At 35.5% G+C, this 20,073-nt stretch overlaps 1 protein-coding gene across 13 annotated transcripts in view; it reads right to left on the reverse strand.

Moving 5' to 3' along the window:
* Window positions 1–7,505: 7,505 nt before the first annotated feature.
* The window catches only part of LOC138710224 (zinc finger protein 845-like), a 67,324-nt gene continuing 54,756 nt past the window's right edge, over window positions 7,506–20,073 (reverse strand). For 6 of the 13 annotated variants that reach the window (XM_069840888.1, XM_069840884.1, XM_069840887.1 and 3 more), the window contains one exon: window positions 19,564–19,698. Coding sequence is in view for 5 of the 13 variants with exons in the window: in XM_069840885.1 (XP_069696986.1) it covers window positions 17,622–19,698 (2,077 nt within the window). In the remaining 8 variants the exon portion in view is untranslated. Of the gene's footprint in view, window positions 8,732–11,654; window positions 12,007–15,740; window positions 19,699–20,073 lie in introns of those variants that run through there. The other 7 variants (XM_069840885.1, XM_069840892.1, XM_069840890.1 and 4 more) reach the window with 5 other exon arrangements.

The raw sequence follows: 20,073 nt of genomic DNA on the forward strand, positions 1-20,073 counted from the left end.
AGAAACAACTCTCCGATTCATTAGAAATCCCATCATCCACATTAAGCACAATAATAAAATATCGCGACTTAATCTCTGCAGCTGTGACGTCGGAAGGATGTAAGCGCAGGAAAGTGAAGGTGATAAACATGAGGACTTGGAAACACGCATGCGACAAATAACTATAAATTACTTTTTTTCGAAAGAATTGAATACAGTATATATTGTAAATGTAAATGTCTTTGACGTACAGTATAGTAATTACATAATGGAGTAATGCTGTATTACCTTTTATGAATCATGTATTTCAATAAAGAAAAATGCTAATAGATAGATACTGTATATACTGTAAGTCAAAATTAGTATACCCGTCTAATACGCCGTCCCGATTAATACGAGGTTTACACGCGGTCCCTTGAACAGCGTCTTATCGGGGTTTTACCGTATTAACCCATAAAATTGGAACCACTGGGGGTAGAAATGTGATATTTGTTTCTATGTGTTCGGAAAACATTAAGCATTCATCAGATATACATGCAGGGTCCCAACAACATACCAATTTTCCCAGCGCACTTGTTATTTGATTTTGAGATTTCTAAGCGGCGACTATGCGGCGGGTCTGCGTAGCCCATATGTTGCAACGCAGCACTGCCGCTATTGGCTATCGCCGATAAGCAGACACACCTGCAAACGTCAGGAGGTTTGAGCGCGACTGTAAAGCCTAACCTACCAAAGTAAGTATCACTTCAGTAAGAAGTTAGAATTTCACTCGCCAAGTGGCAGTGGTGTTACAGGTTTCATATTAATAGAATCTCGTGACGCTAGATGGCGGCAACACTAAAGCCGAAAAATAGAGATGTGCGGATTGTTGTATTACAGCTATTTGCATATTGACTGAAACTGCGTAATCTGAATTAAAAAAAAAAACTAATTTATCTTATTAATTCAGTGTGTTTAGCATTGTATGTGTTAATAAGCGTTAGATAGTGTGTTTTTATTTGTTGTGTAATATTAAGAAGAGAAACTTTGTGTAAATAATGAATACAGTTTTATTTTAAAGGACAGGCTAGTATCCAAACATTGAGATTGGTATTATCCAATAGTTTAATATAATTACGCCTTTTTTTTTCTTTCTTTTACATACCGTACTGTTTTTCAAATCACACGACACAGATCAAGGTTCCCTGCAAGGGGATTCAAATTCAGATGTGAATTCGAATCAGGTTCCCGGTGTAGAAGACGATACTTCTCATCTTGTCTTATTAAGAAGTCAAAAACCAAAAACTTATCTCACGGCTAGAGGGCAGGAAGTTATGCCCCTTGCAAAAGTAAATAGTAAAAAAGATAAAGTGAAAAGAATGCTTCCAACTGATGAAGAACACCTTCAGAAATATAAACGCATCACAATTACAGAAGCGACTATGAGGACAGCTTCAAACCAAATCTCCACTGGAACAAATTCGGTCATAATACCAGATAACGAGAACTCATCTGAGAACCACAATCCTCCAACTATTTCCATTTCTACCAAAGAAAGTCACATTGTAGCTGCCGTCCCTACACATAACTATTATGATCTACTTAACCAAATTGTAGACAAAGAAATGCAAACAAATGAATCAAGTACCATAAACGAAGATTACTCTCAAAGCAATGACAAACAGAATACGAAAAGATTTCCCCCTATTATAGTTCCAACTCTCCCATCCCATAATAACTACTTTGAATATCATAGGCAACTTGAAAAGGAATTAGGACACACCCTGAAAATAATTTACCATCAGAAACAAGGAACCAAATACCATGTTACTTCGCAAGAAGCTTTTGATAAATTGCAAAATATTTTTCGTGAAAAGCGTACAGGTTATTTCACATTTACACCAAAATTTCAAAAGCCACTTCAAATTGTTATCAAAAGGCTCCCAACTCATGTTACAGCCCAACGACTTCAGGAAGAACTGCAAGTCCTCGATTTCCCTGTTATTAATGTCACAGTTGACAATTACTAAACAAGAAAATGGAACATTTATCAAATGTCCTATTCCAGTCTTGGTTGTATCTCTAACCAACAATGATTATGGCAGGAGTATATACGACTTGAAGGCTATTCAGTATCAACCAGTTTTAATTGAATCATATAATCCAGAATCTAAAATATATCAATGTTTTAATTGTCAACAATATGGACACACTTCTGCAGGATGCCATCTGCCATCCAAATGTGTTAAATGTAGCCAAAATCACAGAATAGCAGAATGTCCAATAAAAGGACATTCAGTCGAACCCAAATGTGCAAATTGTGGTCAGCCCCATACAGCTAATTTCAGGCAATGTGAAACAGCCATTCAACAAAAAAACGCCCTTCAACAAAGGAAAATGAACAAACAACAGAGGTTGCAAAACAGAGAAGCTCACTTTAAATTCTATGAAAGACTTCCCACGACTTCCATCGGTTCAGCCTCCACCAGAATGGACGTCTAATGCACCCAACAATGAAGCGACCCCAAAAATTGAAATCATGGAAGACATCAAAGAGTTATATACATTTATTCAAGGTTTAGGACTAAACAGAATTGTAGCCCAATTAAAACTCGTCACGCAAAAACTCAAACAAGCTCCCGATACATTTTCTAAAATGTTCATATTATTTGAGGCTGTAACTGAAATTTTAACTCCTGTGCATGCAGCACCATAAACAGACAAATCACAGGGAACTTCGGCTCATTGCTTTTAACGCCAATGGTTTAAAAAGACAAATCTTCGAATTCCAGTATTTCCTTGTACAAAATAATATCGACATTGCTCTTATTAGTGAATCTCATTTAAAATCGAGAGATAGACTGAGCATTAGAAATTCGAAATAATCCGCACAGACAGGCCCTATGGAAGAGGTAGTGGGACAGCTGTTATCATCAAGAGTAATATAACGTACATTCCAGTCCAAATTCACGGCCTCACATCAGCAGAAATTACAGCAATAAAGATCCTATTGCACAACAATGAAGAAGTGATGGTAGCAGCTATGTACTTCCCTCCCAATAAAATTCTCACACCAAATGAAATGTCCATCATCACAAACACACACACAAAATTTATCATAGGGGGAGATTTAAATGCAAAACACAGAATATGGAACTCCAAAGTAATTAATCCAAAAGGAAGAGTTTTGCTAAAACATGCCGATCAAGAAAATTATTGCGTCATTGCTCCAAACTTACCTACTCATTATCCTTACAATAAAGAACAAACTCCAGACGTCTTTGACATATTCCTCCTAAAAACGTCGGCAATTCCAGGCAATGTTCAAACAATAAATGCCCTTGACTCCGACCATCTTCCGATTCTTGTCCAGTTCACCTCTTCTGCTGGTATACGAACTTCTAAAATTTACAGAAAACCTTGTACAGACTGGTCACAATACAAAAATGATCTAAGTGAAGTTGTTCCAGGTAATTCAATATTAAACACTACACAAGATATTGATGAAGGGATAAAAATTTTCTCAGATACCTTGCTAGATTCTTACAGCAAAGCTTCCCACTTTTCCGAAGAAGATATCAGTGACACAACTGACAATACAGAACGCATATTCCTCATAAAAGCAAAGCACAGAGAACGAAAAAAATGGTAAGCTACTGGTGATCCGCAGTCAAAAAGATGCTACAATAGACTGAACAAAGCCGTCCGAAATAAAACTAAACTTCATAAAATTTCTCAATTTGAATCAGTAGTAAAGGAAATATCTGAAAACCCAGACAAGATGTGGACCTTACACAAAAGATTGTTAGGAAAAACAACAAAGACATCAAACACAACAATAAAAGACGAGGCAGGAAGATATTCCCCAATAGATAAAGTAAACATTATTGCTCATTCCTTAGAAAACAGATTTAGACCGAATACCCCTCCAATCAATCAGACATTTATTAATAATATAGAATGTCAAGTTCAACAATATCTCAGCCTTTCATCAACGAATACTATTACTCCTACATCACCATCAGAGTTAAAATCTATAATTGCGGAACTCAAACATAAGAAATCTGCAGGATCTGATAAAGTGACAACAGAAATGCTTGTGTATATTCCAAAAAATGTTACTACATATCTTACAAAAATATGCAACACTTGTCTAAAATTGCAGTACTTTCCTAAAGCCTGGAAACATGCTCACATAGTCACTTTTTCCAAACCAAGAAAAGATCCAATGATTCCAAATAATAGAAGATCGATTAGTCTACTGAACATCCAAGGAAAAATTCTAGAGAAAATTATTGCAAGAAGACTTCTACCAATTCTTCAAATTCCATCAAAAGTACATCACGAACAGTTAGGCTTCAAGAAACATCATTCAACAATTCATCAACTTAAAAGAATCACAACCCATATCACAAATAACTTTCAAGCCAGCCAACATACAATAGTTACATTTCTGGATATAGCTTTTGACACAGTTTGGCACTCGGGTCTTTTATTCAAATTAATTAAACTGTCAATAGATTTATTTTATCTTAGTAGGTTATTTTACGACGCTTTATCAACAGCTTAGGTTATTTAGCATCTGAATGAGATGAAGGTGATCATGCTAGTGAAATAAGTCCAGGGTCCGGCACCAAAAGTTACCCAGCATTTGCTCATATTGGGTTGAGGGAAAACCCCGGAAAAAACCTCAACCAAGTAACTTGCCCCGACCGGGAATCGAACCCGGGCCATCTGGTTTCGCGGCCAGACTCGCTAACCGTTACTCCACAGGTGTGGACCTGTCAATAGATGATAGCCTTAATCGCCTAATACATAGTTTCTTAACAGATAGAACTTTTCAAGTCAAAATGGATGGCACATTATCAATAATCAAGAATATCAAAGCCGGAGTTCCACAGGGTTCCGTCTTAGCACCGCATTTATATTCAGTTTATGTACATGATATTCCATTGATTGCTGAATGCAATATGGGATTATACGCAGATGACACCACCTACTTCACCAGTGACATTTCAATCAACATTGCACAATGTACTATGCAAAAACAACTCAAAATATTGGAAATGTGGCTAAGAAACTGGAGAATAAAAGTCAATATAAGTATAAGCCATCATTTTTACCAGAAGAAAGCCAAAAATACCAGATCACCTCAATCTCTTCTCCGAAGATATCTACTATAAACAATCTGTAAAATACCTCGGGATCACACTTGATAAACAACTTCGATTTCATCACCATGTTGAAGCAGCTCGTAACAAAGCATTAGCCAGATTCATTCATCTATATCCATTGTTGAAGTCACCTTACATCAGACTTCCCTTGAAAAAAATCCTTTACACTTCTGTTATAAGATCTCAAATGACCTATGGCTGCGAAATCTGGAGCAATGCAAAATTCCAAAATATCAGATGTCATAATGCTATACAGAGAAAAGTATCCCTAACTATCATTGGTGCAGACTATAGAACCACCAATAAACAACTACAAGACATGCTTGAAATAGAATCATTCTACGACATTATACAGAAATTTACAGAAAACTTTCATAAGGACTTGCTGTACCACCCCAATCCTCTGATAAGAGCCCTGGCAACAAGAGTATAAAATAACAACTACCGTCAAGATCGGTCACCTCAATTAAAAATATAAATGTTCCTGCTTGTTAACCATCTCTGTTAAAGTAAAAGCCTTTTAAGGCTGACACTTATGTACCATACATGTTCCTGTTAATAATAATAATAGAGATGTGTATTGTTTTATTAAGTCTTGTCGCTTTGCACTCTATTCCCTAAGGAACATTCAGTATACTGAATCAGTAAACATGCTAAAGGTTAAATAATTGGCAAAAAATATTAATTTACAAGCTGTCCGATAGGGAGTATGATTATTGTACTACCGGTAATCGAATTCAAGTAATTGCAAACAGAAAGAAAAACCATAGGCCTAATTCTGATGATAAAATATATCCTGATTTCCTCAAATATTATGATTTAACGTAATATACCATTTTATGAGGTCAAACATTGATCTGTAAATGTCGATTCCTCAACATATTCTCAAATACTTCAAAACAAAATCTCATCTACCTCCTATAGACATTAAAAATCAGAAGAATTCAACACAAGGCAGTAATACCACGCCGAAAAGTTATGTTTCCAATAATTGTACAATATAGCCCTAGTTGGCGAAACCCATCTATCTGAAAAATTCAACTGGCATATTCCAGGTTACAGAATTTATAATGCACCAGGTCCTACACTGGGATTTGGTAGTACAGCTATTATCATCAAATCTAACATACCTCATATAGAATTTACACCTCCACAATTAAAGCATCTTCAAGCCACTACTATTACAACAATAAACAAAACTGAATATGTTATCGCTGCCATATAATCAACCTGCGAGTAAGAAACGGTCGTCACGCCAATGTTTTGCTCAGTTGCCATGGCGACACCAGGGGGTTTAAAAGTCCCATTAAATCCTTGCCGAGTTACCACACTTTCTATTCTAAACGCTCTGGTAACATAGTTAATTTACAATCAGAGACAGGAAAATCTTAATTTTTAAGTGACTAGTTTGTGTGCGAAATAAAAAAAATATAAACTCTCATTTGCTGAAATAGAGAACTGCATAGGACGATTAGAAATCTACAGTATTCCATACTTATCGGTTCTTTAACCATAAATTATGTTTTTGGATATGTCTAGTAACTCGTATAAGACACTCGTATCCTGACCCTGTTAACATTTCGTGAATCCGACATGATAATATGATATTGGTTGTTAAGAAGATAAATGAACAAACATTATATCCAAATTTAATTTGGTTGATATTTTTCTGCTGTAAATTTTTTATACATATGTGTAATATAATTTTAGTATCCTTACTCAAGTATGTTACAAGTATTTCTGATTGAGGTTCTGGCTGATTTGTACATCTATTAACAACAGGCAGTACATCTCATTTGACGATATATGTCAGAGGAAGATTGTTTGTAGGCCTATACATCTGAAGTCTGAGTAGTGTGATATGTAACTAGTCAGCGATGTAGCCTATGCGATGGAGGGGAAAAGGAACTGGCCAACCTACCCCATTATCTCCTGATCTAGTTGCCTCATAAGTGGTGCTTTGTTGTATCACTTGTGAGGTGATGCAACCTGTCTTCGGACAGTTGACTAAACAACTCAAATATGTATACTTAAATTATGTTTATTTTTTTCACTGTTCTCAATAACTTGTATTTTTGAAAAAAGGTTTTTTATAAATCACTGGATAGAGAATGAGCCGTTTAAATATCATTAGTTACATTGGATATGAAATGATTTATAAGAGTATAAATATCAGGCATTAGCTGGATTCTTTGTAAACAAGATGGACAGAGTTTGCTGATTAGTAACTAGGTTACAGTTACGTATCAGAAAAAGTAACAGAGTTACAATTACAGTTATCAAAGCACAGTTACATTTGAAGAAAATTATAACTGTGTTCTGATACCTTCTCCAGACCTAGAATATCTCATCTGTGATCGACCTGGTTGGCCTTCTATGCCCAAGGTTGCGGGTTCGATCCCGGGCTAGGTCGATGGCATTCAAGTGTGCTTAAATGCGACAGGCTCATGTCAGTAGATTTACTGGCATGTAAAAGAACTCCCGAGGGACAAAATTCCGGCACATCCGGCGTCGCTGATATAACCTCTGCAGTTGCGAGTGTCGTTAAATAAAACATAACATTTTTCTCATCTGTGAGGAAATAATGATCTGTAGCCCTCTTGAAATGGATGCCAATGAAATATAATAAATCGTTTCTATAATTATTTATATTAATTTACTTCAACTAGACAACTCAACATACATGCCATTAAGAATAAAGAAAGATTAACAGCACAGTGGAAATATATCAAGAGTGTTGCAGGAGAACAGGGAATGTCACAAAACATCAGTATAAAGAAAAACAAGTTTTAATACATGAACATTGATGGTTTTTAACCACTGCACCAATTGCAAGGTCTAAATTTGAAAGTACGTCACATATTGTTCCTCTTCATTGCACCACAGAGGGCAGTCCAGTGATGGAAGTATTCCAATTTTGTGGAGATGTTTGCCTAAACAATCATGACCTCTAATGAGTCTGAAGGTAGCTACAGTGTACTGGTACCAAATGTTTAACATTGCCCTACAAGGACATTTCTCCTTTTACATTTTTTACAATTGCTGCAATGAATCAGGTGGATATGAGCAGGCTTAATGCATTGTTGAAGTAATCGAAATAACATTTGAAATCATTATTATAAATAAGGATGGTACTTCATTGTCTGAGATTCTTACAACAAAATATTACAGTACAAGTGACAAAAATAGTAATGATATTTTCGTTATTTCATTACCGATAAAAGTAACTTCATTACAATTATTTCATTTAAATAATACTGCCATTACCGAGCACTAACACAAAAAAAAAATCATACTTAAAGGGCATCTCCAATTCTCGAATACATAATATTGTTACAAATATCAAGAAAAGTTTGCAATTTTCATTCGAATATCTTCCTCCATCGCTCAATTTCTGGATAATAAATATGTAACATAAGTGAAGTTCTCTTCTTTTCTATTTGTATGGGTTGTGTCATAGCAAACAGAGCCAAATATCTTCACTTTCTTAGAATTTCTTTTTCATTGGCCCAATTCATATCTATTCTCCGCGGCAAATCTCCTGCATATGGTCTTCAACAGATTCACAGCTCCCGCAAAGCAGAGAAGCGCAGCATTCCCTAATAAAGAAGTATCATTGTCAAATGGGACATTGGCGGTCAGACATTTATTGAATTCTGAAGTTCAGCAGCTTGTCAGATATAAAGATAATGAAATTCTAAGTATGTCCGAAAAATACCGTCATTTTAGGTCAAACCAATCCCTCTGTATAATTAATTATTCTAAAGATACCAGTTATAGTGCAGTGTTTGAACTTAACATATTCTGGAAGAAGAGCGCTATTGTTTAGAACATCTGCATCACACAAGACACGTAGTTACAAGAAAACAGAAAAGAAAAACACACTCCACACAATCTTATGATTCTACCTTCGTTTTTGTATGTTGCACAAGAAGCAAAGAAGGAATATTTCTGTTACACCATGCCATTGAGTAAAGCAATTAGTAGTAATGATAAAAAAGAGACAAAAAGTTTTGTTTTACAGTAACAGCCACGCATGACAACTTGATATTTAGATCTACGAGTCTCTTTTGTTTAATATCCTAGTATTCTTTCTCTTTTAACAGACAAACTTTTGAGTCTTGCATCCTGCTAAGCGAAAATGGTCCTCTAAGATGAGCTTCACAACGGATGATGCAAGAAGCATGATGCATGGCATATGGAGCATGACACATAATGCTGCAACATGCATGTTCGCACACGATAATACCTATGTTGCAAGAGCTAATGAGTCATTTAGTATGGAGTCGTCAGCTGATGATGATCGTTTGCTATTGTCAATAATCAGAAGGCGACAAAAAAGGCGTAAATTTTGGATTCATCCACTATTGATTCAAAACGTTGAAAGTCATGGTGCTTGTAGTGTTTTATCAGTAGAGTTAGCGCAGCATCCAGATAAATTCGCAGAATATTACAGAATGTCTAAAACATCATTTGAAGAACTACTGAATCTTGTAACCCCAGCCATTGAGAAGGAAGATACTAACTACTGCTGTGCAATTGTCCTGCTGAAAGATAACTCATTACACTTAGGTATGCACAGAAACATTATCCATTCAATAAAATATACCTAGATAAGTGTCAAAATAACAACATATATTTGAACTGATGTATTTATACAATAAGTAGTAATATAACTGTGCAGATTTTAACAGATTATTTCTTGTTTTACTAGATAAGTTATCTGTGCTATTATGATTTTTACTCTTTACTTAGAGAAACTGATAAGGAATGATTTATCCCTTTACAGCCCTCAATAAAATGGACGGCTTTCTTGAGAATTAAATAAAAAGATTAACACATGTAATTATTTCTTGCCATTAGGAAGTCTGGCAACCCTAGTGGAGTAACAAAGAGATGAAATGCTGCAATTCAGACCTGAGTTCAAGTGTATTCGTACGTGCGCTGGTGCCAAAGCACATAGACTTTTGGCCTAATTTTCTAATTAACCATGAAATTAATTTACAAAGCACATAATAGTTTATTTATTTTAATGTATTCTATCGCCCCATTCTACCTGCACAGTTGTATCACTTTCACTGTGTATATTATTATGAATTTTAATAGGAATTTTGTTCAATATAACCACTAAATTAGTACTGATGGTCTGCTGGAGGATTATTCTTATTCGGGTTGATGGATTGACTGCCATGGGCCAAAGCAGACAAACCACTAGAGCTCCCTGAATCATATGACATTAGATCATATGATTGTTGTATCCACTAATCATAAATATTGGATATCACATTCAGTACACTTTTTTGAAATTCAAGTTTTTCCTCTGACATAAAGTCTTCAATACAAGGAAGCAAACCTATGAAGAAATGCAGATCAGGGGATTCGGCTGATTTGCTTTTTCTCATTTCATAATATTCGAGTGTCCTCGTTTCAAACTCATCCATTTCTCTTCCCTGGTGTTTCCTTTTTGTTCCTACCATTGGTGAATGAGCCGCCAGGGAGCTCATCTGATTCCTTATACATTCCAGCCATAAGATTACTTTCTTCATCTTCAACCTCAACCTCACCTGCCATTACATAATGTACATAATGTCTGCGTCCAATTTATTTTCAATATCCGCCGACATGATCATATATCGGAACATTTTCTATAACTCTCCTGGCTCCGCTTGCAAGATAGACGTTTAGTACATTCTCTTTGCCTGCTATATCGAATTATACATGATTCCACACCCAACTACCTTGCCTCTCGGTTTACTCTCCTAACTTCACATCATAATCGAAATACACGTTCACAGCACAATCTGTTGCTATCAATACCACGTCATCAGACATCTCTGTACCCAAGTTCTTTCTCAATAGCCATGGTCCGCTCATGGAATTCGCTGCTGCTCGAAATCAAGGGTAGTCTTAGTCCTCAGTTGTTTAAAATTAGGTTGTTTAGATATATTTTAAATGCAAAGAATTAGTTTTTAGGTATCATTTTTATTTATTATTATTATTATTATTATTATTATTATTATTATTTTACACAGTCATTACTTTATTTTTCCATTAACACTTATATCTAGGTAATTGTCATTGTCTCAATGTAACATGTGCTGTGCTGATCATACTAATTCTACCATTCCTTTAGTTGTGAGATTATATTCATTTGTATTAATTCTTTTTTTTTTTAAGTTAATACTGTATACTAGATGTATTTTCCTGTTTGTGATTATGTATTCAGTCTCTTTTGTATTATATATATATATATATTTTTTATTATTGTTATTTTAAAGTTAATACTGATTGTGTATATGTATTCAATCTCTCTTTTTTACTTAATTATGTTTATTATTATTTTTAAGTTAATATTTGTATACCGATATGTATTTTTTTGTATGTGATTTTATCCTGGTTGAGTGGAAGAGAAAGCCTGATGGCCTTAACTCTGCCAGGGAAAATAAAACTATTATTATTATTATTATTATTATTATTATTATTATTATTATTATTATTATTATTATCTCAGTATCTTCTGAGTGTTTGCGATCGTTGACATATGGGATATTTCTGCTTTGCCTAAGAAAATATGACTTTATTCAGTATAATCCACAAAAATCAATGCAAAGACGAAAATTATGACACATTTACATTGCTAATATTCGAAATTAATATAATAATAAACAGAAATATAACAATTTATGTATGGAGACAAAATCAATTGTTAATATGGTAAAATATTTACTCATATTCTGGACTTAGTGAATGGCAGCAAAAATTGCATACATTGAGTGACGTAAAATTCTTTGTGTTCACTGACTCCTTATCTTCTTCTTTTTCAATCATACATAAGATGACCAAATCACTCTCCATCGATTTTTGCAGTCATATCCTAGAAGAAAAAATGTGATATGTTATATTGATAGCAATGTAACAGTATGCAATAGTTTAGAAATATACTCTGTTTTCAGATTGTATTGTATTGTATTTATTAACATTCCAAGGTATTCATAAATTGCTTCACAGCTAGAATATGGAACAAGTCAAAAAACTTAATACTGTTATAAAGTCTTAATTTATAGTCATAGTCTAGATGAAATATATACAGAAGAGATTTACAATATAGTCTACTAGTACAACACAAAGTGTTAGTATCAATTTCATGAAGCGTTATTGAATGTCATGAATTCACCTACAGAATAGAAGGCGTGAGAAATTAGGTACTTCTTTAATTTGGCCTTAAATAATCTTAGGTTTTGAGTTTCATTTTTATATCGATAGGGAGGCTATTAAAAATTTTTACTGCCATATAACGCACTCCTTTTTGATAGCACGATAGACTTGCCAATGGAGTATGAAAGTAATTTTTTTGACGTGTATTTATGCTAGGAACTGTTGAATTAGTTACAAAGTTTTCACGATTACATAAGAGGAAGATTATTAATGAAAAGATATACTGGCAAGCCATGGGCATTATTTGTAGTTTTTTGAAAATAGTCCTACAAGATTCCCTAGATTTGGCACTACTATTATTCAAATTGCTCTTTTTTGTAATAGGAATAGATATTTGGGATCTGGTCATTCTTTTATTGCACTGCAGTATCAGTCTTTCCGAGGAGTTTCAACAATAAGTGGAATTATCTCAGAAACCACAAAGGTGATTTGGAATTCACTTCAAGATAAGTCCATGAAGTTCCCTGAGAAGTGTAATTAGCTGCAAACTTCTAAGAGATACGAAGAACTGTGGAATATTCCTAACTGCATGGGAAGTATAGTCGGAAAACATGTGAGAGTTAGGCACCCATTTAACTCAGGATCAAGCTTTTTTTCTGAGGTTGATGGACTTTTCACTACGATTTCTGTTAGAGACATGGGTAGAATTAGTGATGGTACTGTGCTAAAAATATTCTGACATGTACCAGGTTGTTAATGAAGGGACAAATTTCCCACCTCCTTGCCCGTTACCAACAGAAGAAGATACCACCAAACTTTCCACTCTATTTCGTCGCAGATGAGGCATTTTCCTTGTCAAAGCATAATATGATGAGGCCATTTTCCAAGAGAATATTGACAAAGGAGCGCCGTGTTTTTAACTACAGGCTATCTAGAGCTAGAAAGAATGTAAAATGTGCATTTGGGATGTTATATTCTAAATTTAAAGAACTGGACACAGCAATTAACTGTAAATTAGAAACGATATTATCAAGTGTACATGTATTCTGCACAATTTTGTGAAAACAAGAGACGGAAAAATGCGCCAACCTGCCGTGGAAAATAATCCAAACACTGATGCCACAGTACGAAATAATTTCCGCAGATGGATGGATGGATGGATGGATGGATGGATGGATGGATGGATAGATAGATAGATAGATAGATAAAATATACGAGTACTAAATAGCTGCTTACTCGAACAATTCTCCTTCGGTCTATCTTTTACTTCTGCAGCTATCGCCGCCCAAACTTTATCTATGACATTCTTCTTTGAATAGTCTGCTCTTGTATAATCGTAAATAACTGGATACCTTTCCACCACACCTACAAACTCTACATTAAATTTCTGGTCGTCCCTCATGATCGGGAAGTGCACAGTGAACCGAACTGAACTCTGGACTGTAGGGACCAGGTTGCATGAAGCACGACACAAAGAATCAACATGTTGAGTTGATGCAAGACACATGCATCAGGTTGTTTGCGTCCTGCGTTATTTTGTTTGAATAGCAGCACCTAAAGACGTTTGTTTACTCTTCTTCGATGCATGCATCATGTTCCATGCATACTGCTACATGTGTGTGTGTCATCTAGTGTGAAACGTCCATAATACTCGCCATAACTCGGAAACCAATAAAGATTTTACATAGGGTCAACTTTTAAAAGCAATTTCCATTCTTTATCAACATTTCTCTTGCTTTGAACCCTCATCTAAAGTGAAAAACAAAAGAGTTCGCCGCTTACCAACTTTTGAAGATATAAATGTCTATTTTGAACCCATCACTTTGAAGTTACAATTTTTTTCTCTCATTTCAAAAAAGATTTTGATTTAGAATTTTGTTTATGTATTTCTTAGATACTGATTTTATAATCATAAAAATTACAGTACGATTGATTGACTATCATAGGAGCTACGACATAATAAATGTTAACGAAGCCGGAAAATGCATATCTCCTCCTTCTCCCACCAGTATCGCCATCTTTCTCTCGCACGAGATGCCACTCTCTAGTACAAGCCAGCGATATTAGAAGCTGTTGTACCTGTGAACTTTTGTTTATTTTCAAGGTTATGTGGTGGAATTTTTTTTTCGCAGTTGACCACCCTTTGACCATCATTTAGCTATTCTGCGAATGATTTACTTTTTGTTGAAGCAATCTGGAGAGATTTTAATTTTAAAAGTCTGTTTTTTGAACCTAAAATGTAGGTAATTTTTTTAATTAATTCTTTACATACACGATTAAAAACTTACATCTATATTTTTAAACCTTGTTATTCCAGCTACGAATCCATGTAGTTATTGGCCTGTTTTCCTAACCCCAGTTTTGAAAACTTGCTGAGATTTATTTTACTGGCTCCTGATGTATCTAGGAATGATGTACCTGGGGACAACTATCTTCAGGTGGACCTCGTTATATTTTAAATATTTTTGTAACTAAATTACTCTGATGATCAGTAATCAAAAACAGTATTTAGCAATGACTTTTATGGGGTTTCAACTTCAGTAGAAATATCACGCAGCAAATTAAAAATCAAGAGACACACCCTGACAAAGCTAAATTATGCTCCTCCCAGGAAAAGAATAACTCATAATCCTAAAAAAGGACAGGTATGCATTTTAACAGATACGCCAGAGAAAACCGATATAGAAGAAAGAAAAATGAGTGAGAAGAGAAATATGATGAATAAAGTTCAGAAACGGAAGAAGTTGTTTCCAGATGATAATTCTGAAGAGACTGCAGATGAGTCGAGGAAGATGTTAGTGCTAATGATAATGATGATGAAGATGCCATTTCAACTGTAAATGGCACTGAGTTGATTGCTTGAGCGAATTTAGAAGAAATGAGAGAAGAAAATTTTGTTCTCATTCGTGTGGCAGGAAAGAGACAGACTAATTATAATTTTTTTTGTCGGTAGAATTTGTAACAATATTTGTGAAAGAGAATTTGAAGTTCAGTATCTATAGAAGTTTACTAAATATGACAATTTTTTTTTTACAGGATGAGCAATCAGAAATATTTGACCTTCCTTCAGAGGATATTGTGAACAATCTTCCTCACCTTCTCATAGAAAAGGTTCAAGCTGAAGGAGCACTAAGAAGTATGTTTTAAAAATGCAATTTGAAGGATACGCCCTTTCGATAAAAATAAATTCATTTAATTGGAAAGCCTAATATTGTTTTCTGTCAAAAATTGAGAATTATTTTAAAATTTAAACTTAGTAACATTATCACTACTGTTATTGCATTAAATTTAAAGGAAAAACCTGTCAATAATTAGAAAACAGTAAATTGTCTGTATTTTGTATAATTATAAACTTCATAAAATATTAGTTACATTATGTTGAATCATGTCCCAAAGTACATCACCCTGTGTCCCAATGTACATCAGCCTTATGTACGTAGGGACAGTATGTAGCACTTCACGAAAACTAAAAAAAATCTCTACAAAAAATTATTTAATTGAAACCTTATCTTTTTCTAATATACTTTACAATTCGAAGATATTGTTGTTAATAATAGACAGCTATAAAAGCTTATACAACATTTTAAAAAATCTAAATAAAAAAACTGTTCCCATGTACAACAGCTTCCCCTACAATGCACAGCGATATTTTCTTGGTTCTCATCATATGCAGATTTGCCGCTGAATATAACTGCAACTATTTTATGGACATGGATGTTAGGAAGCAGATCTAACCTGGAAATTTCCGAGATAAAATCCGATTTCAATATCTATGTTTACTGCAAAATTAACAATTTTCATTGATTTCACTGATGCCCAAGTGCACCAACCTTTTCAAAACTGGAGAGCTGGCCTTCTATGCCCGAGGTTGCGGATTCGATCCCGGGCCAGGTCGATGGCATTTAAGTGTGCGACAGGCTCATGTCAGTAGATTTACTGGCATGTAAAAGAACTTGTGCAGGACAAAATTCCGGCACACTGGCGATGCTGATATCATCTCGGGATTTGCGAGCGTCGTTAAATAAAACATATTTATTATTTTTAAAAACTGGAGTAAAGGTAAGCAATCTATATCAGTTAATAGCATGGTCGGATTGCTATCACGTGACATCTTCACCCCTCAGCCCTCTTTATACGAATATCACTGTTTGGTTTTGTTGGAGTAGTTCTAGTGTAACGCATTTTCAGAATGGATGACAGACCAGTTAAAGTGACTCCCCGCAAGGCTAGAAAGAGAGCCTAGTGTCCTATAATTGGAAAAAGATTTGTGAGTAAAGACTGAACAATGAAAGTAAATTGGTTGCAGTGATTAGGCTATGTTATAGTTTTGTGTATTAATTTTAAGTTGTAACTTTCAATTTTCCATTTACTTAGAGTTTCCTAATTTAACATCCGCAATAATTGTTCTAGAGTTTCCTAATTTAACATTTGCAATAATTGTTAAAAGTGTAAATGGGATCTCTTCTTCAAGTAACGCTACAAACCAACATGTACCCACGGTACCAACCTGTATTAATGTCTGGAAGGCTTCGAACCATGGAAAGCATTGTAAATGCTGAGCAGTATCGTGAGCTAATATCTCAACATGGCGCTGTCAGAATGGGAGGAAACTGTGATACCTGGGACTAGAAGATAGAGTTCAAAAGAAGAGGATAAACTACCTACCACAGGCGAATTTATAATTATCGAGCTGAGAGAAGAAATGTGTATCTCGATGAGTCATGCATTGTTATCCCATCTGCACAGCCAATCTCGGAGGAGCGACACCTCAGCACATGAACTTCTAGCGTCGGTATCAAGGGGGAAGAGCCTACTAATCATACACACTACTAATTTGAAAAGCTCAGAAGTTAACTGAGGAAATATTCTCGAATGAAATCGGCATCCTCTTTGTGAAAATGTTAGAAAAAAATTGAGAAAGATTATATGAATTGAGAGTTATTTCCTGATGACATCATAGATCCCATTATTACAAATCTCTGTTGTATCAGTGATTATGACAATAATTAGTAATTCCAACTGTGACAATGAAATGGATGGAATAGCAGTGCTTGAGGACTCCGAGTAGCGACTCAACATCAGAGGTCAATGTTTTCAATTAGATGTTTAGTGCACAATCTTTGTCGTTTTCACTCAGTTCTCTCCCCTTTCCAAGTGACGTTAACCAGGCTTTCAAACCTTATGCGCGAGCTATTATGTGAAACGGCTAGACGTTCTGATATCAAGGAATAAGTTCAACAAAAATAACATTTAAATTACTTTTATTCTCCATGGACTTGCACGAGTAATGAGCTGTCCAAATACAAAGGATAAGTTTGAAGGAGCATCACAATCTTATTGCTTGTGAACTCTGTGCTGGTGAGTATGATTTTTTAAGTTTTGCGATTTCGAGAAGGACTCTCCACATACATCACACTTGAATGACTTTTCTCCGGTATGGCGACGTGAATGTGATCTTAGATTTTGCAATTGCGAGAAAAACTTTCTACAGACATTGCATTGAAATGGTTTCTCGCCAGAATGTACACGACCATGAATTTTGAGAGTAGAAGACAACGCAAAACACTTTCCACAGACATTGCACTGGAATGGTTTTTCACCAGTATGCTGTCGTGCATGGTTTCTCAAATTTCCCGAACATGAGAAATACATTTCACAAACATAACACTTAAAGGGCGACTCCCCCGTATGCAGGTGTGCATGGCTTTTCAGATATCCAGAACGGGAGAAACATTTTCCACATATATCACATTTGAACGGTTTCTCGCCAGTGTGTACGCTTGCATGGCTTTTGAGATGCCCCGAACGCGTGAAACACCTCCCACAGACATTACATTTAAATGGTGTGCCCCCTGTGTGCACAAGTGTATGTATTTTAAAAATTCTCCAATGTGAAAATAACTTTTGACAAATATCGCATTTTAACGGTTTGTTACCACTGTGCAGGTGTGAATGGGTCTTAAGAGATCCCAATTCCGAGAAACATTTTCCACACACATCGCATAAGAATGATTTTTCCCCCGTGTGAAGACGAGAATGGCTTTTGAGTTGCGCTAAACGCGTGAAACTCTTTCCACAGATATCACATGTAAATGGTTTCTCTCCAGTGTGAACAACCCCATGCCTTTTCAATCCTTGCGAACGCGGGAAAACCTTACCACAAATGTTGCATTTGAATGGCGACTCGCCTGTGTGTAAACGTTCGTGTGTTTTCAAATCTGCAGGCCGACAGAAACGGTTCTCGCAAACATTACATTTGAATGGTTTTTCGCCCGTGTGACAGCGTACATGACTTTGGAGATCACCAGAACGAAAAAAACACATCTCACAAGTATCACACTTAAATTGTTTTTCGCCCGTATGAAGGCGTGTATGAGTTTGAAGATCGCCAGGACGCCAGAAACGCTTTTCGCAATCCTTACATTTGAACGGTTTTTCGCCCGTATGTTGGCGTACATGACTTTTAAGAGCTCCGGAACGCGAAAAGCACTTTCCACATACGTCGCATTTAAACTGTTTCTCGCCTGTATGATAGAGTACATGGGTTTTGAGATCAGAAGAACGCGAGAAACATTTTTTACAAACATCGCATTTAAATGGTTTCTCGCCTGTGTGCAGGCGTGCATGTATTTTGACACTTCCAGCACACGTGAAGTACTTTCCACAAACATTACATTTGAATGGTTTCTCAGCAGAGTGCTTGAATGAATGAGTTTTGAGATCTCTACAACTTGAGAAACACTTTTCACAAACATCGCATTTGAATGGTTTCTCGCCGCTGTGGAGACGTGAATGACTTTTGAGGTGTCCCGACTGCGAAAAACATTTTCCACACTGGATGCATTTAAAAGGTTTCTCGCCTGTGTGAATGCGTGCATGGCTTTTGAGAGTTCCCAAACCGGAGAAACACTTTCCACACACATCGCATTTGAATGGCTTGTCACCTGTGTGCACACGTATATGTTCTTTTAGATGTCCCATCACAGAGAAGCACTTTCCACATACATCGCACTTCAATGGTTTCTCGCCAGTGTGCACGCGTGCATGATTTTTTAGATGTTCCAAGCGAGTGAAGCACTTTCCACACACATCACATTCGAATTGTTTTTTGACTTTGTATCCACATGTAAGAGACAAAGAATTTGCTGAATCGTTGTCAATATTATCACACTTGTTTAAACAGTCTACAGTTTTAATGAGACTTGAGAACTCAGGTGTGTGCCTACGAAACTGTCTCCTTAAATTATTATCTTTCCTTCTGCACAGGTTGTCAAAATTAAGCAATTCAGAAGAACTTAAGGCAGCCTGCTCTCCTGAAGATACTGAACTATCGCATGTTCGGCCCAACGTCACGTGGTCATGCATACCATTGCATTGGGATGACACATTATTCTCATGTGTACCTAGAATGCTATGATGAAAATAACAATCAGTTTATACAATAATGAAGGTGTACAATGACAATAAAATCATAAATAAGTGTATGAAATGCACAACGAATCACAATCAGCAGGTTTCTGGCCTTCACTCATTGTACAGTGAGTAAATTCTTGAATCATAATGTAATATCTTTAGTATTTCAAGTCATACAAGTTTCATCAACAGCGACCTTGGAATGAAATTTACAATAAGGAAGTCATGGTGTAATCTGAAAAAAAGAATAGCAACTTCATATATATATATATATATATATATATATATATATATATATATATATATATATATATATATATATATATAAAGTGGGGACACCCAACTTCACTGAAAATGTGAAGTACAGCATTTT

This window comes from Periplaneta americana, chromosome 12, assembly GCF_040183065.1.
Source record: "Periplaneta americana isolate PAMFEO1 chromosome 12, P.americana_PAMFEO1_priV1, whole genome shotgun sequence".
Classification (NCBI taxonomy): Eukaryota; Metazoa; Arthropoda; class Insecta; order Blattodea; family Blattidae; genus Periplaneta; species Periplaneta americana.